The 26746-nt window shown below is 34.6% G+C and overlaps 1 protein-coding gene across 1 annotated transcript in view; it reads left to right on the top strand.

The window, feature by feature from the left end:
• The window catches only part of LOC145693743 (uncharacterized), a 66164-nt gene extending 44533 nt beyond the window's left edge, over nucleotides 1-21631 (top strand). The window contains exon 3 of the mRNA XM_081770040.1: nucleotides 13879-21631. Coding sequence (XP_081626166.1) covers nucleotides 13879-15427 — 1549 coding nt within the window. The 3' untranslated portion in view covers nucleotides 15428-21631. The remainder of the gene's footprint in view (nucleotides 1-13878) is intronic.
• Nucleotides 21632-26746: the final 5115 nt, after the last annotated feature.

Genomic DNA, 26746 nt, shown 5'->3' with positions numbered 1-26746 from the left:
GATGTATCACCATGTGACGTTAAACTAGATATTTGATTTCATTTCAAAACATATTAGTGGTGTTTTTCAAAAACTAATGAAAAGTGTGGAACATCAGTAATTCCGTACACCATAGGTGCCGACTACATGGGCATTCCTTGGCTCCGAGGCTTCAGCACCCGTTGGAAATTTTTAATGTGTGCACATAAAATTAATATTGCAATAACATTTTCATGACATTGAGAAAAAACAGTGCATGTGACCGCAGGTTTGGTTTCATGGGCGAATGCTTATAGCGCATACATTTAATAACTGTTTACCAATATACACTGATCACCAGTTGAATTAGAGACAAGAAAAGAGTTACAGAAACTGCCCTGCAGAGGCTACACCAGAGTATGTGAATGAAACACATCGCGCGTGTACTGCTGCCATGTGCATCCTCTCTCGATATCCGTATCAGTGCCGCGCGCGATGGCTAAGACGAAGGACCTGAGGACCGTGGTCAAATATTAGGGGTCAGACTACTGGCTCAATTTTGGAAGTGAATACGGCACTTGGACTTTGTGACAACATGGACTCGTCTCCACAATATTTTCTGAGAGTTTTTATTTATGTATCATGATTTTTGAGGTATCCTACTGTTTGGACTATACAACTATTAAGTTTTTGGAATGGAGAGACGTTTAGTTATTGGTTTAGTGTGGACTATATTATGTGAAATTATATTGGAAGTAAAAAAACTCGGTTTTGTAAAAAAAAAAGTCTAAAAAGAAGAAATTTAGAATCGAAAATGGGAAATTTAAATGTGAAAAAAAAACAGAAAAGAAGTTACATTTAAAAGTAATTTAGTTGTTTGTATTTAGTATTATGTAATCTTACGTCAGTAGTCAACTTTTGTATCATTGATCTCTTCCTCGTGGCTGGTGCGTTGCTTTGCTAGCGCCGGAAGCTAGAAAGAATTGAAAGTTGCCTGAGGTGCTGTTGCGTAGCTCGGAAGCAATCCCACCCGTGCTCTCTGTCTGCCACGTCAATGAGTTGTTGTATGCAAGCTTGAGCGGGTGTGTGTAAATTCTAACAGGGACGTTTTTTGATCGAATTATTTTCTATTTTCGCAATTACATCGCTCGGATTTGAGTTAGAATTTTTGACTTTTCCAATCAACTTGACTAATCATTGTGTGAATTTGTTACTGTTTGGAAATATAAAGTCAGCTGTTTTTTTCTCCTGAATTACTGGTCGTTGATGAGAGAGGTGGACTAAGCCTGCCGTTAAAATTTTTGTGGTAAGTAGAGAATAATTATATTTTGTATTTCTCTATGTATGTCTGTCTTTCTCCATGTTATTGAGTTCTCCGCTATTAAAGTAAGGGTTTTTCGTAGTTTGTTTTCTTTTTTTAATTTAGTTTGAGGATATGTTGCCTTTGTTTAAATTGTTTGCTTATTTCAGTAAAGTTACGTTTTGATTGGTAAAGTTAGTACTATTTCAGGTTTGTCAAAGGGTCCATTTGTAATAATTTAGCGTCCCATTTTCGTAGCTTCAGTTTTGAATAATTTTGTTTAATTTGGTTTGAAGGTTAGTTGGAAAATCAGCGTCCCATTTTCGTTGCTTCAATTTTTGAGTACCTTTGAGGTGTTCATTTATTTTGTTAATGGTTTCGTTCTATTTGGTTTAGCGTCCTATTTGAAAAATCAGGTCTGCTAAATGATTTTCTTCGTTTTAGATTAACGACCCATTTGAATTAATACAGTATTGAGTATCTTTACAAGATTAGTTTATATTTTGGAGGTTTTTCGTTTAAGTTAGTGCCCAAAATATTAAACAAGTTCGGTGCTTTTGGCTTATTTTGTTTGGGTGATTGAAGCTAGCATATTCATTTAAATTACTTAAGGTTGAATTTTACTCAGTTCGTTGCCGTCATTATTGGTTGTTGGGGGTAATTTCGTGTTCTAATTTAATAATCTTAAGTGTTGTTAAATTAACCTTCTGAATTAGTCATAAATTTGTTTGTTTGAACTTATAGTCCTAGTTGGTTTGCTCTGAATTTATATTTTTGATTTGTTTTGTTATTTTGATTCCGATTAGTCTTTAAATAGGGATTTTTTTTGTTCTTGACTCAAATAAATTTGTTGGTTTGGAATTTATCATATTTTTGTGTAAGCTTCGACCAGGTTTAATAGCTTTACAGACTTGTTGCTGTTTAGTGAAACTATTTGTTGGAAGTTAGTTAGATTTAGAAATTATTGGAATTCTGCATTGATCAATTTTCTGAGGTTATATCTTTTTTGAACCCAATTAAATCACTATAGCTTGTAGTGGTGATCTTTAGCGGATTATTAATTGGATTGGTTTGGGTTTTCGATTTGAAAATTAGCGTCACAATCTACTCCTTAATTTGGCTTGCATAAATAAATAAAAAAAAGAGAATCTGGTTTTGTCAGCTGACTATTGCCTTACAGATTATAGATATATATATCAAATTGAATATTTCTCGGTTGTAGAGATTTTGTAATAGTTAATCGTTGCAATTAAATTATATTTTATTCTACAAATTTTGTTAGTATCTAGCGAGAATAGTAGTTATGAAGTATCGAAACTGTTGTTAATTAAAGAATTGAATAGGAGTGAAATTATATGTAGTATGCTTAAGAAGTGATATTTATTGTAATAATTCTCACCAAATTTTTGCGTGAAACTGCTAAAGAAAATAAATTGTTGAATTGAATTCAGTTGGCTTTCAATTGATATTTTGCTTATATAAATCTTAAAAACATAGTTATATCCTTTTTATTTACTTAAGATTTTCCAATTGAGGTTGGCGTTGAATTACAGGGGCACGGTTGTGATACTCAAAGCACCCCACTATATTGTGATCGGCCGATTCGTCCTCACTAATAGTTCATTATTCCGAACTCTTTTTTGGTGTGAGATTGTTGGACGAATTAGATGGTCTCTCACTTTTAAGCGCGGGAGCGTTACACCTTTCAAAGGCAACTGAATCAAGGGCTTGTCGTGAGTACCTGGTTTGATTTTAAACCGCAGCCGCACCGGCAAACTGCCGCGGCCAGGAGAGTGCCGACTACATGGGTAAGCGCCTTCTGGCCCGCATCGTAACAGCCGATAGACCTTCTACAGTGCGTCACATCGCGGAGAGGTTCAATGCAGGACAACAACGCCATGTGAGGAGCCACAAAATACACAACCACCTACTCGGCATGGGGTAAAGAATCCATCGGCGCACGCAAGTACCCCATCTAACCGCACAACACAGGAAGCATAGTCTAGCATGGACAAAGTAACACCGCCACTGGACCGTGAAAATGGTTTGATTTTAAACCGCAGCCGCACCGGCAAACTGCCGCGGCCAGGAGAGTGCCGACGACATGGGTAAGCGCCTTCTGGCCCGCATCGTAACAGCCGATAGACCTTCTACAGTGCGTCACATCGCGGAGAGGTTCAATGCAGGACAACAACGCCATGTGAGGAGCCACAAAATACACAACCACCTACTCGGCATGGGGTAAAGAATCCATCGGCGCACGCAAGTACCCCATCTAACCGCACAACACAGGAAGCATAGTCTAGCATGGACAAAGTAACACCGCCACTGGACCGTGAAAATGTGAGAAATTTTTGCCTGGACAGATAAGTAACGTTTCACATTGGAAAATGCGATGGTCGGGTACGAATGCGTGGTGCGTCGCCAACCACATGAGGCAATGAATCCATCGTGCCTGCAGGGAACTGTTCAGGCCGATGATTGTGGTTTGCATGGATTGAAATTTGTCCCCTAACACGTATGACATGGTTCCTCACAAGTAAACGCTACGGCGACCTTCTGGATAACCATGTCCTGTCATTTGCTCGGCTGCAACATACGAACGGTGATCTCGTCTTTCAGCAGGACAACGCGCCGGCCCACTGCTCTAGGATCGCAGCAGAGTAGTTTTATGAGCACTTCTCTGATCTGGCAACTCTTTCCTGGCCATCACGGACTTCAATCCTGTCGAACACATCTGTGTTCGCTGCGACGCTACGGAACAATGCCTTCGGACTGTGGACACTCTTCCGACCAACCTGCGGGCTCTGTGGCAGACGTTGCAGCAAATATGGATCGAGATGCCACAACAACATTTCAGGCGCCTCGTGAAGTCCATGCTGTGCTGGGCAGTCACCGTGTGAAGATGGTGCTACACGGTATTAGGCAGGTGTATCTAACTCAAATATGATCAGTGTAACTTTTTCCCTCCTTAGATATACGGCACATCGAGGATTGGGCGATATAACTTTATACAACAATAAATAATCCATGTTCAAAAGTGAGAATGATTTTGTACAGTTATTTCAGATAAATTCGAGTTTGATGCCGTTATTTTGTAGTTCTAATCCACGTCGAAAATCTATGTACAAATAAATTCAGTTTGCACAATAGACAGACAGGTATTAAGATATCAATTATTGTAAAATATGAAGAGGTTTCATTATAACCATTGTTATTTTATTTCGTCTCTTTTTGGCCTACTAAACATATCATCATCATCATAGCTGTTCTGCAATTATTGGCAGGTCACTTGCTGCAACTAAGAAGTTTCGATGTATGGTAATCCTCAGCTAGTTTCTTCGTCTTGACGTAGCAAATTTCTATTTTAATACCTTTCTTCAACTGGTCTCCTTCGCCCCTCTCTCTCTCTTTCCTTCCACCATACCCTCTAGCACGTCCCTCATAATACAATTCTTCCTTAGCTAATGTCCCAACCATTTCCCCATTCTCCTCTTAATTACATCTACATTCTTCTTTCCTCTCTTACCGCTACTATTTTTAACAGTTTCTCATTCGTTTTCCATTCAACCACGCTAATCCTCTGCTTGCTCCATACAAACGTTTCGAAAGCCTCCAATTTTTTTCTTCGCTTTTGGGTAATGTCTATATTTCTGCCCCTTAGACTACATATTGGATTAGTAAAACAAAATATGAATATTTAATTGGAAATTTGTACATTACAAAGATTAACTAATCGTGACTGAAAAGAAAAAACTGACACCTTTAGAGTGTAAAAATAATTTTGTAATTCATGGTATTTCAGTTACCTCTGCCGTCATGATTTTCTTTCATGAGTCTCACGGGCAGCCTCCCCAGTTTGGGAACCAGTGGAGTATTAGATCTGTTAAAAATATGAAGAAATCACTAATGTTGTGATTTGTGTTGTAAGTAGTGAAGCGTGGGCACCCATTTAAAAAAAAGAAATAAAGGTCGTCGCCTATGTTGTACACTATCACCATACTCACACGAAGTTAAACTATATTACATTTAAAAACATATATTGTAATTCCGTTACTACTGGCGCGTTATAGAAGTTATTATCCCTTATATCCAAAGCAAAATTTACCTATGAAAATCATTTGATTTCTTAAATGCAACACTTGCAAGCAAGACCAAGACCAAGGGTTCCGATGCAAGACCAAGACTAAGACTGGATGTGCAAAACCAAGACCAAGATCACCCGGGTCTTGGTCTTGCTCTCGTCCTTGCATGCGCTCATCATCATCACTAAGTAGGATGCTTTTAGACTTACATTATTAACCTGTAGAAAGTACATATTGTATTAAAAAAGTACTCTTAACTCAATTTCGACCAAAAAGTGATTGAGCATAGTCTACCTCTGAAGTTTATATATATATATATATATATATATATATATATATATATATATATATATATATATATATATATGCAGGGTGTCTCAAAAGTCCCCTGATATAGGGTAACTGTTATTATCAGAGTTACAACAAAATGTAAGAGGGAAACCCATTTCCAGTGTTTTCAATCTAAAGTGAAATTATTTTTTAAATCGGGCGAAGTGTTTGGGCTGTACACTCTTTATACGCCCAATGTTAAATGAAAATGCAACCTGGACCTACAACATAAAGTGAATGAGGCCATGTTTGAAGTGCAGGCTGGCCATCGACACGTTAGCGTAAGAGACAGTGATTTCATTTCCTTATGTTGTAGATTCAGGTAAATGTCAACGTTGCATTTTCATTTAGCATTGGTCGCATAAAGAGTGTACAGCACAAACGGCTTGCCCGATTTAAAAAAAATACTTCACTTTAGTTTGAAAATATCATATTTGGAAACTGTATACTCCTCTTACATTTTGTTGTAACTCTGATAATAACAGAATTATCCTGTGTCACGGGACTTTTGAGACGTCCTGTATATAACGTTTACTGGGTAAGGTAGGGTAAAAATCGTTCCAAAATTTATCGAAAGTCGTACAACGAAAAAAAAAAGTGTTTTTGATTATTCAATCCTTCATGTTCCAGCAGAATTCCGAAAATTAATACAAAACAAATCCGACAGAAAGTTAAGAATCACTTGTCCTGGCGAGTGAGAGAAAATAGACATAGATAACTCGAAAAAAGATACACATATTATTACGTATATACTTATATAATATGTATGTCCATGTTTCGCAAGTGACTGGATTTCAGTCAATATAAAATTCCAACGTAATTAGTTTTCTCGAGTAAAGGTCACATACACCACTGAGAGCTCAGGAATAAGCTTAATCTATGTTTGTATGCTTACGTAATGCATTGCGAACTTATGAACTTGTATAAAAAGCAGAATGTATTTAAAGTGAGACGTGAACTATGCCAAACATCGGACTTTGAATTAACTTGTTTGGTGATCCAACCCGAGACCACATATAGCAAAGATGAGTGCCGTAGCTCCCACTACAAGGTTCAGGAAGTTCGTGTTATAAAGCATTTCATCAATTTGAAACAAAATATATTGTGGTAATAATTTACCCTATTTGTTAAGATAATCAACGTTATATTATGTTTTTAAAATGACAGTCAAAGCAGAATATATTGGATAATAAATTATAAATTGAAAATTTCAATTTCAGTACGATTAAATACACTCGTGCTGCGTTATCCGTTAGGAGCTATTGAACAAAGGAAGGAAATTAACTACTATATAGTACTGAAGTTAATTTATTATATTTTAATTGTATATACTGTACTAAGGCTATATGAAACAAAGTCTGTTGCTGATAGTGAAATATGGGTTACTATTAGGGTTTTATCCCAGGTATGACATACCACTGATCATTGAACCTGGAACACACGCATGGAAAGCATTAGCGGTAGCAAAGTAGCTATGAAGAGGTACACAATACCATAATTCTAAGTCAAGAATGAAAGCAAAAATAAGCGGAAACGACCAAAGATGTCCAAACTCATGAGGTCGGCGCTCACGAGTTCCGAACTCACGCTCGCTCGACTTCAACCTCACGAAGTGAGCGTGAGATCAGACTGGTTATGTGAGCGTGAGATTGAGTGAGCGTAAGGTTAGAATGATATGAGCGTGCGGTCAGACTGGTGATGTGAGCGTGAGGTCAGGCTGTTGATGTGAGCATGAGGTCAGACTGGTGAGGTGAGCGTGAGGTCGAAATGGGTTTGTGAGCGTGAGGTTGAGTGAGGTTGGAGCAAAGTAGACACCTGGTTCTTCCAATAGCAGAGAGAACTATATTGTAATTCGAAAACACTGTAAACTTTTTCTTCTGTACACAAAAGCTTCTTTTTCCCTATCTGAAGATAACACCTGCTGTTAAACGACCATAGGGAAGCAGGGACTATCTTTGGTCCCCGGCCTTTTTTTTTTCATTGGCCAACGTGGAATAGAAGTTTTAGTGTCTTTGTCATCAGGTATTTCTTAGAAGCAAATAGAAGATAATCATGGAATGTCTTGATGTTTTGTCAGGCACACTGGAGTATTTGGCCTCGAAATCCGGTCAAGAACATTCATAATTTAGTATCATAAAATAACCTATTAAATTATTTTTTTTGTATTTACCTACATTTTTAATGATACATTACCGGCAAAACTGGTTTGAATATTTTCCTTTGTCCCCTTAATTATAAGTTGCTCTTGTGATTTCGCTTGCCGTTGTTTAATAGGAATTTTGTAGACTAAGTCAGGGTTTTATTTACGAATTTTCTAGAGGGGAGTGGAATCTTGAATCTTGGGCTAGATGTTAACGACATAAGAATAGCAGCCCTCCCCTGCCCTCGGCCGAGGCGAGCCCATCTCTCCAACTACTTGGGCGCATTTTTCCCCCGAATATACTGTTCGCCCCCAAAACAGAGTGCTTAAATTCTTAGCTAGATTCCCCCTCCCCAATGAGTTTCCACACTGGTTTGCATGTCGAATGCATGCAGACTGCATCACTTAGTAGCCCGTGTCCATTCTTTCTAAACAGGATCATTCTATACAGTATTTTCTTCCACCTTCCGTCAAAATTTTATCCTTTCACGCCCCAAAGAATACATTCATTCACCTTGACAGTTGCCGTTCTTAAAAGGAAAATTATAGTATAATTAAAAGTGTGATTCTGTCATTTTTAAAGAAAATATGCTCTCCCCCCGAAAAAAAGTCTAACAGGTGCAACCAACGCCCTAAAAGCAGCCTGTGGGCACTCCTGCCTGATCCAAATAGAAAATAGAATTTACATATTTTCTGAGCGAGTATTTGAGAGACATTATTACATCTTGATAAGTATATAGAATTTCATATACACCGACTATTTACTTGGAAATGAAATTCATATAGTTAGCAAGTAATTGTTTTTGTATAGATATAACTACGCAGAACAGCCATAAATAAATGTTTTGTATTACTAGAGTAAATGTGCTGTCCTCGACCACTTAATTCATTTTCATATAATCCTTAATCGTTGTTCAGAGAGCGGAACAACTTAGGAGGATGCAACTAGCTCACGTGTGTTCCTAAAGCTATATTTCATCTATATTTTATCCAAAACAGATATACCTTATACCATTTATGTAATATTAGTCGGACTATGATTGATTTAATTTTAGTGTTCGACCAGGGCCGTATTTATTGTTTTGCCGCCCCTAGGCTCAAAAGCGTTTAGCGCTCTCCTCTCCCCGTCGATGAACAAAATTTTAACAATACGAAATAATCATATAGAAAAGCTTATTTTATAAATATCTTCGTTTTTGTACAAATTTTACTGGATTTTCACTTTGTATCCTGTAAAGAAAAATTTGAATTGTTGCAAATTCATTTTTTAAGTAAATTTACAGAGAATGATTAATTTGAGTTTTACAACAGAGTTAGTTTAATAATACAAGAAATTCGTTTCGAATTTTCGACTGTACGCAATAGTTTTAATATTGAAACTACCGAGAGTGTCTCTAAAATGACCAGAATAACTGTTTGAACTGTTGAAATTTATCTATATAGAGATTGGTAAGGTGGCAGATGTCGAGGGTCAAATGCGAAAGAGAACTTAGGAGAGGGGGCGAAGCGCAACATACGGACCGGCCTCTATGCAAATGTCTACTGCAAGTATAAGGTTAAAGTTTGACTTAACTTCGACCAATGATTTCGAGCCATAGATTTGCAAAATCAATTCTTGGAGAGCTTCCACTTTACTTATAATTATTATTATTATTATTATTATTATTATTATTATTATTATTATTATTATTATTATTGAACTGACTTTTTTGGGAGGCGCGGTGGCTCAGTGGTAGAGCGTTCACTTTTGGTGTGTAGGGAGCCGGCTTTGATTTTAGCCCCCGCCAACTGAACTTTGTGGTGGACAAGCACCGTATGCGTGGGTTTTCTCCCACTATTAATTCCGCCCCATTTCATTCATTCTTTCATCATCATCGTCTCCTTTAGCCTAACCGGCATAATCGTGGAACATAAAACTCAAATTTTATTTCGTGGGCTATTCTCGAAATAAGAATGTTGATGTGTTTTTTTTCCTTCGACTTCAGAGTATACTCTTACTTATGATATATTTTATAGGTAGATTTCTTTTTTTATTACTGCTGCAATCAGCATAACATGTTTATAAATAGGCAATCGAACACTGTATCCTTCAGCAATAGAATTATTGAATATGTGAGTATTACTAATGAAACCATAAATTAGTTCATTTCAACCCAGGATCCGAAATCGTTTGAAAATGGTGGGGTGAAGGAATTTCGTCTAATTTGTCTGAACATTTTCATTACAATTATATTTTCATTTTAAGGTATAAATAAAGGTGTATTTAAACTTATAAAGGTGTCAGAGGTCATATTTCTATTTTATATTTTATATTCATAAAATGTCCAGATTTATGAAACATTTGAAACATTTGAAACGTTTGAAATGAATTTTTGAACATGATTAGCACTTGGGTCGACTTTCTGTTATCAACTCGTTTTGAGTGAAAAATGGATCGTAGGCGTGGAAACAGAGACTATATTTCTTGAGAAGAATGAAGGCTTCTTTATAGCAAACGCATTTTTTAACATGGGTCGGAGTCGGACTGAGATTTTCCTTTTTCACTTATTAGATAGTCTATTGTTTCTTCCCCATTATTTGTATATGTACCATTTGTTCTTTTCAGAGTTTAGAGTGTGGTAGGTGTTTTACTTATAATTGTAGAGTTCACCCCAGGGATCTAGATTTAAATTAATTTTAATGTGTTTTCCAGCTGTTTTTCTTTGATTCTATCATTTTATTTTAGTATTTTTTAAACTCTATAATCTATAATCTGTTTCGTCTTAAATTACTTTCTGTTATATGTTGAAGTTTCCTAGCTTTACGTGTTTTTCTTTTCACGTCTTCTATTTCACTGGTCCGGAAGGTTTCAGTTTTACTCTGTAATCGTTTGGTTGTCTTTTTTCCTTTTGTTGAGTTTGTAATTGCTAATTTTGTTCTATCTTCTATTTTCTCTGCTAATTCATCTAAGTTGCTCTTTTCTTGTATCTGCGGTACATTTATCGGAGATATATGGGTTTAAGACGCAACATCCACTTGAAAACCTAGTTTTCCTAGAATTCCTTCTGTGCTGGCAAAACTGTGGCCACTAAACTATATTAGATGACGTGATAGAGTCTGTATATAAGATAATAATTTTATATTGTACTACAAAACGATAATTTGATATATAACTGAAAACTATACAAATAGCCCGCTTTCAACCCTTAAAGCGTAGATCATTTGCCTACTGGTTTTTAGTAAAGATTTTATGTAGCAAATTTCACCATCCTGACATAATCCACTTGTCATATATCCTAGTTTCGGCCTACAATTTACATAAGTTCGACTACTCATAGGATCCTCATTGCAGTCCGAGGCAGTAATAACTTCAGTATAAAATTTAATTTCAAACGATTTGCTCGTTTCCTGACCTAATGAAAGAAGCTGGATTTGAAATTTACATACTGAGAAGTAATACACAGATCTTTTACCTTTTCTTGGGAATACAGTATTTCCCAAAACACTAGTGCACGACGCAGTTAATTTTGAATGATAAGCATGCGTACTAAGTCATCTCTCTCTAAGAAGAGTGACTCGTGAGATGATAATTTTTGACGAACATTTCTAATTCTGTTCTTATCATACCCATTTCAATGAAAGGAAGATGATAAAAACTGAGGTGAAGTTAGACATCCAATATATTATAAAATTCATTTCAAAAAATTCAACCACCTTCCCTTTATAATGTAAATTATAACACGTTTCTTTCATTTTTTAAATAAACAGTGGATCATTTATCTTGACACGTTCTTTAAACTTTAAAGTAATAAACAATAAGCACTGAACTTTTTCGCAATGCAAATAATACCCGAGAGACGTTGTTTGACATACCCTGCGATAGTAGTATTGAAAACCAAGTATAGAATTTTGTTTTCGTTCAATGTCGTCATGAGTATATTACAAATTTAAATTCTAGGTGCTAACCGGATTGTAGAATAGCAGAGTGTTTTTCCGGTGTGCAAGATGAAGACGTTACAGCTTAAAAACCTATGAAATTCGAAATGCTTGTAACAGTAATAACACAAAGGAGACGAACGGGGCACTATATTTGCTCATTATCCTAGCGCCGAATTTTATATTCCTAATTACATTTCTTATAAATAGGTGAAAAGTTACGAGGAATTGGAAACTCGACGTTTCTCGAAAGGTTTTATTTCGAGAAAGCACCTAATATTGTATCACATTTAACCACGTAGATATATTTCAATGGCCCTGAAGATCGTAATGTGGATTAAAATTTTAATATATCAGAACAGTCTGAGAATAGTAAAATCAAATATATGAAAACAATCCGAGGGTACAAAAATACCTGCAGTTTATGTTACACTGCAAAATTTTAAAAGTTGTTATAGCCTTCCTTTGTTCCCTTGTGATTATAGTAACTGTCTCTGGTAGTTGTAATTGCAACAAGTTCTCGCATTGACTAAAGTTTCTATCACTTAAATTAACAATGTTATTTATAAATATATTAATTGACTTCCTACGTCCATTTTCACCTATAAAATCATGTTCATTCCATACTGTAACATATGCACCTTGGTGCGTACTTGAGTTAATCTGATTTCTAACTTTTAAATGTAAACACAATGGATTCTCGTCTGTGGAGAATATAAGTGCTACGGAAAACACTCGATTGTTGTAAATTCCGTATTTCTTCGACATATCATGTAATAGTTCCATAGTATGAGATTTCAGTTCATCACGAAATATGTACGAGTGCTTGGGAATAGTGATGGGCAGTGGGAATATTCCCGGTGGGAAGGAAAATAAAAAATGGGAATATTCCCTCTTTTTTCCCTGGCATATAAATTCCCGGGAAGGAATTTATTTTCATTACTTTATCTTCCAAATTAGAAGAACCATGTGTCTAATTACTTTATTTTCATTTATTATTATTCTAGGTTTTAAAAATTTGGAGATTTAAAAAAAACTTTTGACCGTACTATAAATACCTAATATGATATTTTAATTACCATTTCTATTTGCACTAAAGAGGAGCAAAGTACAAATTTAGAAATGATAAAAAGGAACAAGTTTGTAAAGTAATGTATAAATTATTTAGAAACAAAGATGAAGTACAATTAATACACCCCGAAACATCGTTAGTAATAGATGTCGGTGTCTCCTCTCTCTGACTCGACGTCTCTTACATGTGAAATAACGCATGAAATTTCAAGAAATAGGTAGCAAGAAAGGTCGTGTGTTTCAATGTTAGGTGCTAAATTATAACACTAGGTCAGTATCTTGCAAATATTGTGAACATAAGAATGTATGCGCAACTTGTAAATTATTCATTCTAGCTTCGGAAAATTCAAGATTACTAATAAGACGCCAACTGACTAAAGCAGTATATATGTATATATATTTTAAGATCATATATTTGTGTATATATTTTAAGATTATGCACAAATATATAATCTTTAAATATATATATTGCTTTGCTCAATTGGACTTTTATTAGAATGTATGCGCAAGTATGTCTTCTGAGACATGGTGAAACATGTGTCTTCTGATAGTTACCCAACCTAATTTGTTTATAACATATAAAAATTTAATATATTTATAATAACAATATTAGAATCAACTTTAGAAAATCCACTTACGTATAAATTTAAACTGTTTAGCGGTGTAAAAATATGTGGAAGTACTATACCATTTTTTCCACATATTTACTTGCATAGAACATATTGTAAGTAAATATACATTTATGGGTATTCTCTAAATATAATAACATAATGCCGTTCAGAATATAAATTTTGAAAAATCATCTGGACATAACAGTACTAATTAACGGTGATAAGAAACGAATTATCCTATGAAATCATAATATACTAATATAATTCAATTTTCTTTGTGATTGTACAAAAATTTCCGGAATATTACCCATCACTACTTGGGAACCTCTCATATTTTAGATGCAAAAGAAGTGTAATACAAACTAAATATATTCCTATTAGTGCTGCACTTTATATACCAACGCTTGCATTTTTGTGGTGTTTCATCTTATATATTTCCATTTCGTGTTTATTCAATTTTTTTTGCAGATTCCGTAAACATACTCCTTCCAGAAGAGCACACACGTTCATTACACCAATGGATAATATTTCTCATTTTGGTAAGGTACCCCGTACTAACAAGGAAGTTTGCAAAAGAATCTCTCGATCACTTTTGCCAACACAAGCGTTAATACATACAGCAGAAAATTCTTGTACGTGCCAAGACTGCAAAAAGGAATGTATTAATCGTTCAAATTCGGCTGCACACATGGTAATACATACTGGTGAGAGAACTCATACGTGTGAAGAGTGTGGAAGCAGATTTACTCATCGTGGAAAGTTGGCAAGACAAATGTTAATACATACGGGCGAAAAACCGCACAGATGCCAAGAGTGTGCAGAGGGATTTACTCAGTCTGGATGTTTCAAAGCACACATGTTGATACATAAGGATGAAAAACCCCACACGTGCAAGGAATGTGGAAGGGGATTTTCTCAACGCGGAAATTTGGCGACACACATGTTAACACATGCGAGTAAAAAATCCCACACGTGCCAAGAATGTGGAAAGGGATTTTATCATCGTGCACAATTATCAACACACATGTTTATACATACGGGTGAAAAACCCCACACGTGCCAAGAATGTGGAAAGGGATTTAATAAACGTGGACTTTTGGCAGGACATATGTTAATACATACGGCTGAGAAACCCCACACGTGCCAAGAATGTGGAAAGGGATTTAAAAGACCTGGAAATTTGGCATCACACATGTTAATACATACGGGTGAAAAACCCCACACGTGCCAAGAATGTGGAGAGGGATTTAAAAGACCTGGAAATTTGGCATCACACATGTTAATACATACGGGTGAAAAATCCCACACGTGCCAGGAATGTGGAAAGGGATTTTCTCAACGTGGAAGTTTGGCAGGACATATGTTAATACATAAGGGTGAAAAACCCCACACGTGCCAAGAATGCGGAAAGGGATTTAATAGACGTGGAAATTTGGCAACACACATGTTAATACATACGGGTGAAAAACCCCTCACCTGTGAAGTATGCGGAAAGAGATTTATTAGTCGTGGAAATTTGGCAGCACATATGTTAATACATACGGGTCAAAAACCCCACACGTGCCAAGAATGTGGAAAGGGATTTTCTCAACGCGGAAGTTTGGCAGAACATATGTTAATACATTCCGGAGAAAAACCCCTCACCTGTAAAGTATGCGGAAAGAGATTTATTAGACGTGGGAATTTGGCAGAACATATGTTAATACATACGGGTCAAAAACCCCACACCTGCCAAGAATGCGGAAAGAGATTTAATAGACGTGCAAACTTGGCAGGACATATGTTAATACATACAGGTGAAAAACCCCACACGTGCCAAGAATGTGGAAAGGGATTTTCTCAACGTGGAAATTTGGCAACACACATGTTAATACATACGGGTGAAAAATCCCACACGTGCCAGGAATGTGGAAAGGGATTTTCTCAACGTGGAAGTTTGGCAAGACATATGTTAATACATACGGGTGAAAAAACCACAGGTGTCAACAATGCGGAAGGGGATTTACTGGACGTTTAAATTTGACAAAACATATATTAATACATATGTGTGAGAAACCGAATGGTGCCTAGAATGCGGACAGGGATTTACTGGACGCGAAATTTGACGAGACACGTGTTAGCGCATAGGGTGAAAATTCCCACATGTGCCAAGAATGTGGAAAGGGATTTTCTCAACGTAGAAACTTGGCAACACACATGTTAATACATACGGGCAAGAACTACCACACGTGCCAATAATATAGAAAAGGATTTTCTGAACGTAGAAACTTGGCAACACACATGTTAATACATACGGGCGAAAACTCCCACACGTGACAAGAGTGCGGAGAGGGATTTACCGGACGTGGAAATTTAGCAGTATACATGTTTATATATAAGAATGAAAAACCTCACGTGTGCCAAGAATGTGCTAAGTGATTTTCTCAACGTGGAAATTGGGCAAGACATCTTTGAATACATACAGGTGCAAAACCCGACACATGCCAACAGTGTCGCAATTGGTTTAGTAAAGGTTCAAGTTTTGCAAGTTACATGTTAATACATATCGGTGTAAATCCCACAGGTGCCAAGAATGCAGAAAGGAATTTAATCGACGTGGAGATTTGCCAAAACTCATGTTAATCTAAACGGGTGTAAAACTCCACTTATGCCAGCAGTGTGGAAAGACGTTTTCTAGCAGTTCAAGTTTGGCAAGGCTCATGTTAATACATACAGGTGTAAAACCGCAGGGTGCCAAAAGATTTACACAACCTGGAAATTTTTCAGCACATGTTAATACATACTGGTAAAAATCCCCCACACGTCCCAAGAATGTGCAAAAGGACTCAATCTGGAAGTTTGGCAGCACTAGGGGTGGGACTTGGGTATTTACCCACTGGGTAGATAAATAAAAAATGGGTAAATACCGAAATTTTATTTACCTACCCAAATGGGTATTTATTACAAACTGCAAGATTACCTAATAAGAATACATAAAAAATAGCAGAATAAAATCTTCCAGATACAAACGTGTTTAAAGAAAGATGCAACCCTGAAACTGGAAACATAATTTATATCTTGTAACATTGCTTGGAACAATTCCTTTTTGTAATTAAGTTCAGTACTGGTATTGATTTGAGACTTGTTGAGAGTAGACATGCCTCTTATCTTAGTTGAATTTCCTAAGATTTATATTATTCATGAAGAGAAAAAACTGAAACTGGGTAGAAATAAAAGTAATATTTGGAGCGCGTATTATGTACGAAGTGACAAATCAGTAAACTGCAAGTATTGTGGTAAATACTATACACGAAAATGTAAATGAAATGTCAGATCATGTGAGTAAATGTTTTAAGTGTCCTGAAAGTCTAAAGAAAACAATTTTTAACGGTTTACAAGGGAAAAATTTCTTTGATTGTTGGCAAAAAATTGGGACAGAACAAGTGAATGGAAGTGAACAACCTACGTCAGGTTGTAGCAACAATAAAAGCATTGATGACTCTTTAGTAACGAGGGTGGCTGATAAAACTTTGATGCGGTTTCAGATATGAAGAGTTCCCCCATCTATGAAGAATGTTCATCTAGTAGCATTACCAGTTTTATGGATAAAACGAGAGCTGATGAAAACGTTAGTAGCCTATATATGCATACCGTATCATATGTAAATTATTGAGTTAATGAGCTCACACATGTTAATAAGTTCAAATTTGGCAACACATGTTAATACATATAGGTGAAAAAAGTCAAAATGTCCCAAGAGTATGGAAGAGGATTTACTGATAGTTATAGTTCGACAAAACACATGTTGACACATAGAAGTGACGAGCTCACGGGCGCAAATAGTGTCAAAAGGGAGTTATTAGAAAATATTCGGTAAAACATATATTCCTACATAGAGATGCAAAAAAGCCGGCTTTTTTGAATCGATAATTTTTTGCACATAAAAAGCCGGCTTTTTTGGGAAAAATACGAGAATTTTGGAAATTTTGGATTTTTCATTTTCATGATTTTTCTATTTAAATAGCTTTCTTATCGTATACTCTAAAGTTAAATAATATTTCATGAACTAAATGCTGTATTTCGCTCTGGAATTCAGCATCATGATGGATGGAACACATATTTTATAAATTAAAGTAAACATAGAGTACGTAGTATTTGAGGGCAGCTGTAGAAGATATTTAACTTTATTTTAACTTCTGAGTTATCGACATTTTTTCTTTTCTACGTCATTTCTTTTTAGTCATCTGTGTTTCATTTCCTAGAGATTAGTAGGCCTACTCCAGCTTCTAGCACGTAAGTTAAATTTTGTTTTTCAATGTATCCGTCAGAGAGTACGTTTGTCAGTATATCTGTCAAAGCGTACTTCCACATTCTTGTTATACTGTAGCTGTGCAATGATTTAGCAATAATCTTCCAGATACAAACTTGAATACCATTTTATACAAATAATCATAACCGGATTCAGAAAAGTATTTTGAGAGGTGTTTCTCTCCTCAATGTTTTTTTTTTCTAAAATTTCCTAATTTTTATTAGGGAGTTTATGAGTATAAGCATAACTAATATTTCGTTTTGTTTGTATATTCAGCAACAAGCTTCCGGATACAAACTTGAAGACCATTTAATACTGACAATCAGTGAGGGATTTAGAAAAGTATTTTGGGAGGGGTTTTTCTTATTAATGTTTAGTTTTTCTAAAAATACCTCATTTTTATTTGAGAAGAGCTGAAAGTTTATGAGTAAAGGCATAACAAATATTTCGTTTGTTTTAGAAATTCTGTAATTCCGGGGTACGAACTTCACCTGTAAAACATCCCCACCCTAACCTCCTTCGCAAATCCGTCACTGATAGTAATTAGTAATAACAACAATTTAAAAATGATAAGAAAGGAAGTTGGCCAGAACTCACAGTACACGCATTATCTCTACATTCACAGATACAATCAACAAAAACTTTTGTCAGAATCGTCGAATGCAGGGTTGAATCCCGGACTTATCGATAGAAGCGCAAAAGCTAACCACTCACTCATGGTTGTTGTGCAGTTGTGCTTAACTTAAATATATTCTCTCTCTCTCTCTATGGCCTATGGAATCCGAAGGTCCATTGCCCCGTTCACAAAAGCTCTCCACTGACTTTAATCCTTAGCCAACTGGATACAGTCTTTACTTTGTATTCCTATTTCTGCGAGATCCATTTTAATAGTATCCTCCCATCTGCGCCTAATGGACGTTTTCCGATTGGATTTCCAGTTAAATCTTTGAAAGAGTTCCTACCTTCTTCCATTCTGACTGCATGACCTGCCTACCTGAGCCTCCTATACTTGATGACCGTAACGATGTTTGGTAAACCGTATAAATTATGCAGTTTTTCGTTATGAAGTTTCCCTCATTCCCGTTCCTCTTGGATCCGAATATTCATCTCAGGATTTTATTTTCAAATACTTTCAGTCTGCGTTCTTCCCTCAAGCGACCATGTTTTATAACCATAAAACACAACAGGCATGATTATCGTTTTATAACTTTAAGCTTTAAATTCCTCGACAGAATTCGCGACGACAAAATACTTTGAACTGAATAACATGAATTTCCTGATTTTAGTCGACATTTAATTTCTTTGTGAATATGATTTTGGTCTGGTGTTATTGATCCCAGATATTTGAAAGTATCCACTTTGTCGAAAGTAATATTTGATATTTTAACGCATCCATAATTTGCCATATTACTATCTCAGTGAACTTCCATGTATTTAGTTTTTCTCTGCATTTATTTCTAAACCTAAGCGTTTAATAAGGACTCTGCATTTCTTTTTATTGTTCTCCTATCATCCCAAATTTACATCATCAGCATACGCCGTAACCTGGTGAATACAATTCAGCTCTAGGGCCTGGTTGCTATCTTTAATTTTCCTAATAGCGTACTCCGGAACAAAGCTGAACAATAATGGCGATAACGCATCTTCTTGTTTCAGGCCATTCTCGACGTGGAAGCTCATGGACAAGAATTTTTCTGCTCGGACTTTACTTTGAGATTCATTTAAACACATTTTAATTAATCTAACTAGATTTTTCGGTATTCCGAATTCTGTAAGAATGTTGTACAATATTTCCCTCCTATCCAAGTCGAAAGCCTTTTTGAAACCAATAAACAGCTGATGTACTGGGTAATATATTCCCATTTCTTTTCGAGCATTTATCGAATAGTAAATATCTGGTCGATAGTTGATCGATTTTCCTAAATCCACACTGATAATCTCCAATCTGCATATGGAATCAATCTTGTTAATAGAATGTTAAGTAAAATGCCTCGATAATTATTATATTCAGTTTTGTCGCCTTTCTAGTGAATTGGAAAAGTAATTGATTCTTTCCACTCTTCTTAAATGTATTCCATAGGATTTTTTTTTTTTTTTTTTTTTTTTAAGTTTCGTAATGATATATTGAATTCCTGTCGTTAAAAGTTCAGAAACCTTCAGGGCTTGGTAAACCGTGATGGTGGTTATAAGTCTAGGAAACCGCACGATCAGACGAACAGTCTATTACGCATATGATCCATTAACAGAAAATTTGGTACTTTTCCGATTCTGAACAAGCTTAAGGAACAGTCTGTGAATTATACCTATAGAATTCAGAATTTTACCGATTTTGTAGATTCCAAGGACCTGATAGATGGTAACATTATTAAGTATGTGATCAATGAATGAAAAAATAGTTCGAATATTCATATGTATATAAAATTTAAAACGTAAAAAATTCAAGAATGTACAGGACCACCCTAAACTAAGCTCTTGATGTGCAGCTTTTAAGATTGTCATATAAATGTATTTCTCTCATGTTTTATTTTTTGTTTGAAAACGAGGGTGTGTGATATTTTGAAGTAATAATACTACATGCAATTTAGATAGTTATTTGTGTATCTTTTTTATAAAAAAAACTACTTATTTTTCTTTGTAAGAAGTTAAAAAATTATATATATATTAATATATTAATATATTGTGGATGCACTCAATAATCAATTATTATCATTATCGTTTATTGTTAATTATCTAAGAATAATCTGATTTAAAATTGTATTGAAATAAAGTCAAGTTTTGGTTACATAAAGAATAAGGGAAAATGTAAACACTAACATGTAGTAAGATATTACACATGGTTTTGTTATTGTTTATGTGACATTGCCTAGACACAGTGTTTGCATTATGTTGTAAAGAAAAGAATTGAGAAAAGAGCGTGTAAGCTTTAAAATGAAGTAAGATATTTGTAAATTCAGCTTGTTAACAAAATACACAATTTAGGATATGACATAATATGCAGATTGGCAGAAATAAACTGTCTGAGAATTTTGGACATGGCATGACAATGGAGAAACGAAAGTTTTCCAATAGCTAAGGCATCTGACGTCAATCCAGAGATGAGCAGACGAATTCCATCGTCTGGAACATGACAATAAAAACCAAATCTTTGTTGAATTGTGAGGGAAGTTGAGTGGAAGTACTCAAGCGATTATAGTCGAGAGAGAAGAGGTCGACGAGGTGTGTGGAACCTCGGTCTTAGGATCGAGACCAGACGGTCTCCTGTTGTTGGCTTATAGTTGGACAATAGTCAACAAACCAACCATTGTCCATGTTCCAGTCTACGAGCAGTTCCAGGTATGTCATCAGCTATGTTGTTGCCTATGTCTAAATTCTCTGAGGTTTTTGAGTACTAAAATCTGAGAGTGTTATGTCGTATATATCTTTAACATCACACTTTACACATTACTAAATTAATCAGAATACATTAATTATTTAAATTAATTTGATGTTTGTCATTTAAATTAACCTCTCGCGAAACGTACAGTAAAATTGGTTTAATACCTGTCCATTTCGGATAATGGACGGAAGCAACCTTCTTGCATTAGTAAGCAATTTATCCCCAGATTTAAGGCACGATGCAGCGAGGTTGTCATGGTAGAGTATGCTGAAAGGCTCAAGCCTTGTACCGATCCCAGGGGTATTTAGAAGCCATTATTAAGGTTATCATGGAGCAGATGCTTAGGTTCGATTCCAGTTAATACATAAGTAATTTATTACCTCTCGCACGTTAAGCGTAAATCCTACATTATAAATTTTTATCGTAGGTTATTTGGTGGAGATATGATCATTATCGCATTCCAGTCTAGATTGTCACGGTGCGTGTATAATTAGTTCCAAATAATTTAAATTAATCACCATTGTTATGGTGGTGACATTTTAAGGTGGAGATCCCTAATATAAGATTTAATAGCTAAGATTAAAGTGTTTAAATTCTAAAGAAATTTAAAACCCACCCGCCCACCCTTGCAGATATTTGTTTTAGAAATTAAGTTGGATATATTGGTAAAATATGTTATCGTTAATAAACAATCATAGGGTTCATTACCCTGTGATGAAAGATAATGGGAAACCTGCAACCATGTTTACGAACGCACGGTACTATTATCTGGATCAGTGAGTATTGCGACACTTTGTCGGATACAGTCCAACATTTGGAGTAAAAACTGAGAGTAAAATCAAAGAAAATATACTAGATAGAGTATATAGAAATTATTATGTAGTACAGTTTACGGAAAAGGATTTTAGCATGGATGATCTCTTAGAACTGGGTTTCAGACGACATGTGCTTGCGACGATATCAAATATTTCCGAAACATGTATTACATTACGTGGGGCAATCTTTTTCGTCATAAAAACAGAAGGGTACAAATATAAGATTTGTGCTGTATTCAAAGCAAGTAAAGATCAAATGAGAGTGAATCAGTGGCTTGATAGATTTAGGTTTCGTTTTGAGTGCTCTCAAGCGATTCAAATTGCCGAGTTACTTCCTACGGTAGCTCAATATGAGAAGGAGGCCCAATTCATTATAGCTAATGACAGTTTGTTATTAGATTTAGCAGCTTTTGCTGACTTATTCATTAAAAGAAACTCTAAGATGTTCCAGTAAATTGAATAATCAGTTGTGTAATTATATGTAAATAATTAGGCTTAGAATTATTAGCGGAAATAAGTTAATGGGTATTATAGTAAAGAGTTATTATATATAAATATAGTTATAAGTATAGTTATAATTATTTTAGAACTAAGTTAATGTTGTATTATTATTATGATATTATAGGTTAGGCTAGAATAATAATAGAATTATGTAATAATATTAGGAAGTTAGAAAGATTTAGTTAAGTATAGTAAATAAATAAATCGAAATGTTTAATTAGTGAGATAAATTGAGTACTGAATAAAAATACAGAACTAAAAGATAAAGTGATTAAGTAAACATAAGGAGTAAGAAGGAGTAGGAGAAATAAGTCTAGTTGTGAGATAAAATGATTAAGGAATAAACAAGGGATACGAAATATGACGTTAAAGAAGAATGGAAATATAATGAATAATGCTATCTATAAATGAAAATATAGGGAATAAGAATATCTAGAGTAAAAGGAGAAGGCAAAGACTAGACAAAATGCATGATGAAAATTAGTGGTTAATGGCTGTAGCTGGTAAGAAAATTAAAAATTAAAATTACATAATGACTTAATTAGTACATGAACATTAAAATTTAGGCGAATTTCTTGGAGGATAAAATACTAAGTAGACGGGAAATCACATTCTCGTTGAGTTAAAAGTGGGTCTTTCCAAAACGTCAATGAGGATATTTTATTTAGAGAATCACATAAGTCTTCGATGATAGAGTTAGAAGAGACAAGGAGGATGCCTCGTTTATCATTTGCGAAGCGGTGACAAATTCTTTTTGGGGTGAATCCAGTCTATTTAGAATAAAATCCTAAGAGTACGAAATTAAGAGTTAAAGAATTAAGTATGTAATTGAGAATGAAAGAAGTAAGAAGTAACAAGAGAAGTAATTTTAAGTAATTTCAGTAAATAATAGAAGAGAGGCTGGCGGATCTAGTAGAAGACTAGGTTAGTTTCAGGCCTAGAAGTAATAAGTAGCGAGTCATTAACGCTTATTTTCATAAAGATTGAGACGAGAGATGAAAGAGAGAATTATGTATAATCAGGATAGTAAGAGAAAGAGAGCCGTAGAATAATAGATAAATAGAAAAGTGATAGCATAAAGATAGAGAATAATATTGTGACTATTAAAAAATAAGTATGGATGTGACTTTAATAATACCTAAGTTAGACAAATAGTGTATATATTATAGAAAAGAAATATGAATATAGAGAAGAATATAGAAAATACATACGAGGAATAGTATAGAAAATAGATGAAATATAAATATAGAGAAATAAGTATATATATGCTAGGAAGTGAAAATAAAGCATAAATGAGGTTATAGAGAATATATAGTAAGAAAGAAAAAAAAATGAGAGAAAGAAGAAATAAGTTTAGGGAAGAAAAAGATGCAGGTATTACCGATCTAAAGTTGCCCTAAATAAAGATAAGAACAATTTCGAGACGATAAACATATATATACGTTAAGATACTAGATTTACAGTGATCGTTTCAAAGCTTAGGCCAAATGGCATTTAATATAATGGATTTATAAGGATAACATAGATACACTGGACGTTGCGTACGTTATGTAGTAAAGTTAAGTAATTTAAGTTATACTTATATGATTATGAGATAAAAGATACACGGATATAGACTATGGCAAAAATTGTTTTGTTGCTGGTTAGCTACCAAGAACAGAAAATGAGCCAATATATAGATTTAGAATAATAATACCGAATGTGATAATGTATTAAAATTTAATTATCTGCATGCGAGGTAATTTAAATTTTATAACGATTAATGACAAAAGAAAATAGTTGGGAGACGTCTTGACTATTATTATTATTATGCGGAAGTGATAGGAAGGTTAATATCGATTTTTGAAAAAAAATGTAATTATGAGTGTGAAGAAGAATGACATTTTTGAAAAAAATAAATAAATAATAGTGATATATTTGATAGAGTTTAATATTAACAGATAGGTTTTAAAATAAAACGATAACTAGAAACAAAGCAGGTTTATAGATGCACGGCAAGTCGAGCAGCCGTTGAACATCCAAAGCTCATCGAAATCCAAGGAAATGTGGATTTCCATCGATTAAAACCCCGAATCTGTAAACAGGTTTTGGTTGTAGTTATCGATATTTAGGGTGATTAAATAAATATATTCTTGTGAATTAAATAAATAGATTGATTTAAATAAAAGAACGCGAATAATATTAATAATAATATTAATAATGTAACTGTAACTATAATAAATAAATATATGTACTTACCCAAACAGTAATAGTATGCACTCTATGCGCAGTTCACGAAAAACATAGTTAAGTGAACATAGCGAAACTACACTACACAGAACATAACACAGATAAATTGAAAACATTTCATACTCAGTTAACAGTGTTTAATATATATGAGTTTTTGCATAGGTTAACGAGAATATAGATGACGAAACAATTTCACGAAAATTGAAGAATATTGGTGAGGATTAGATTAACATTCCGAATGTAGTTCACAATTTGTGGAGTAAAAAGAACTTGGTGAAGACCGGCTTGGTGTTTGTAGACTAAAAAGTGGGACACGTCAACGGAAGACATTGTCAAGGTTGACTTCAAAAACACTGACATAGCAGTGCGTTCAGAAGTGTAATCAAGTGTTGCCAATTACACAAAAAAAGATTGTGCAAGTTTGTACAATACTGACATAGTGAAATTTTTTTTAACGGCGTAGGTTATGAAGAAAAAGTGATAAAATAATAAAATAGTGTAAAGCTAATCTGTTGGTGTTTTTCGTGTGTTAAATTACAGTCTTATCAGTGTAAAAGAAAAAGGAAACCAGGTAAGGATAAATTCCTGGCGACCAAAATAAAAACATTGGAGTTGGAAGTTATGGTAATGAACTATGTGTTGACATCCGGAAGGAAAATTCCGTCATTCAGATGTGTGAAAACGAAATGATAACTGAAGTGAGTATGTATGTATCTTGGCTGGTGTGATCAGTACCACGTAGTTCACGTTTTAACTAATAGATGGCAGAGGAATACGTTTTAGAGACTATGTGGATATTATGAACGTTTGAAAAAAGTAAATAAACAAATATACAGAATGAATTAATTTAAGAAATAAAAATAGTAGTAATGTAAATAAATAAAGAAGGTCTTATAAAATGAATGAGATAAATAACTAAGATAATGACAATTTATGTGTTTTGTTTGTAGGATAAAAAGCATTTTTGTTTTGGAAAAAAAGGTACTGTAATAATCAGATTATTTATTATTTTAAATAGGTAAACAGAGACCGATCTCCACGGAGATCTAGTCGGTAACGATGTTACCTCAGTTTTGAGGGGGGGCATGTGGATGCACTCAATGATCAATTATTATCATTATCGTTTATTGTTAACTATCTAAGAATAATCTGATTTAAAATTGTATTGAAATAAAGTCAAGTTTTGGTTACATAAAGAATAAGGGAAAATGTAAACACTAACATGTAGTAAGATATTACACATGGTTTTGTTATTGTTTATGTGACATTGTCTAGACAGTGTTTGCATTATGTTGTAAAGAAAAGAATTGAGAAAAGAGCGTGTAAGCTTTAAAATGAAGTAAGATATTTGTAAATTCAGCTTGTTAACAAAATACACAATTTGGGATATGACATAATATGCAGATTGGCAGAAATAAACTGTCTGAGAATTTTGGACATGGCATGACAATGGAGAAACGAAAGTTTTCCAATAGCTAAGGCATCTGACGTCAATCCAGAGATGAGCAGACAAATTCCATCGTCTGGAACATGACAATAAAAACCAAATCTTTGTTGAATTGTGAGGAAAGTTGAGTGGAAGTACTCAAGCGATTATAGTCGAGAGAGAAGAGGTCGACGAGGTGTGTGGAACTTCGGTCTTAGGATCGAGACCAGACGGTCTCCTGTTGTTGGCTTATAGTTGGACAATAGTCAACAAACCAACCATTGTCCATGTTCCAGTCTACGAGCAGTTCCAGGTATGTCGTCAGCTATGTTGTTGCCTATGTCTAAATTCTCTGAGGTTTTTGAGTACTGAAATCTGAGAATGTTATGTCGTATCTATCTTTAACATCACACTTTACACATTACTAAATTAATCAGAATACATTAGTTATTTAAATTAATTTGATGTTTGTCATTGAAATTAACCTCTCGCGAAACGTACAGTAAAATTGGTTTAATACCTGTCCATTTCCGATAATGGACGGAAGCAATCTTCTTGTATCAGTAAGCAATTCATCCCCAGATTTAAGGCACGATGCAGCGAGGTTGTCAATATATATATATTAGTTAATCCTTTAGAATTCATAACGTAAATATGTTAAGAATTTTAAAAAAATCTTTTCGAAATTCATGTTTTATTTT

This window comes from Thermobia domestica, chromosome 8 (genome assembly GCF_964235325.1).
Source record: "Thermobia domestica chromosome 8, izTheDome1.hap1.1, whole genome shotgun sequence".
In the NCBI taxonomy this organism is placed as follows: domain Eukaryota; kingdom Metazoa; phylum Arthropoda; class Insecta; order Zygentoma; family Lepismatidae; genus Thermobia; species Thermobia domestica.
Note: the sequence above shows the minus strand (reverse complement) of the source record. Positions and strands in the feature narration are given on the sequence as shown.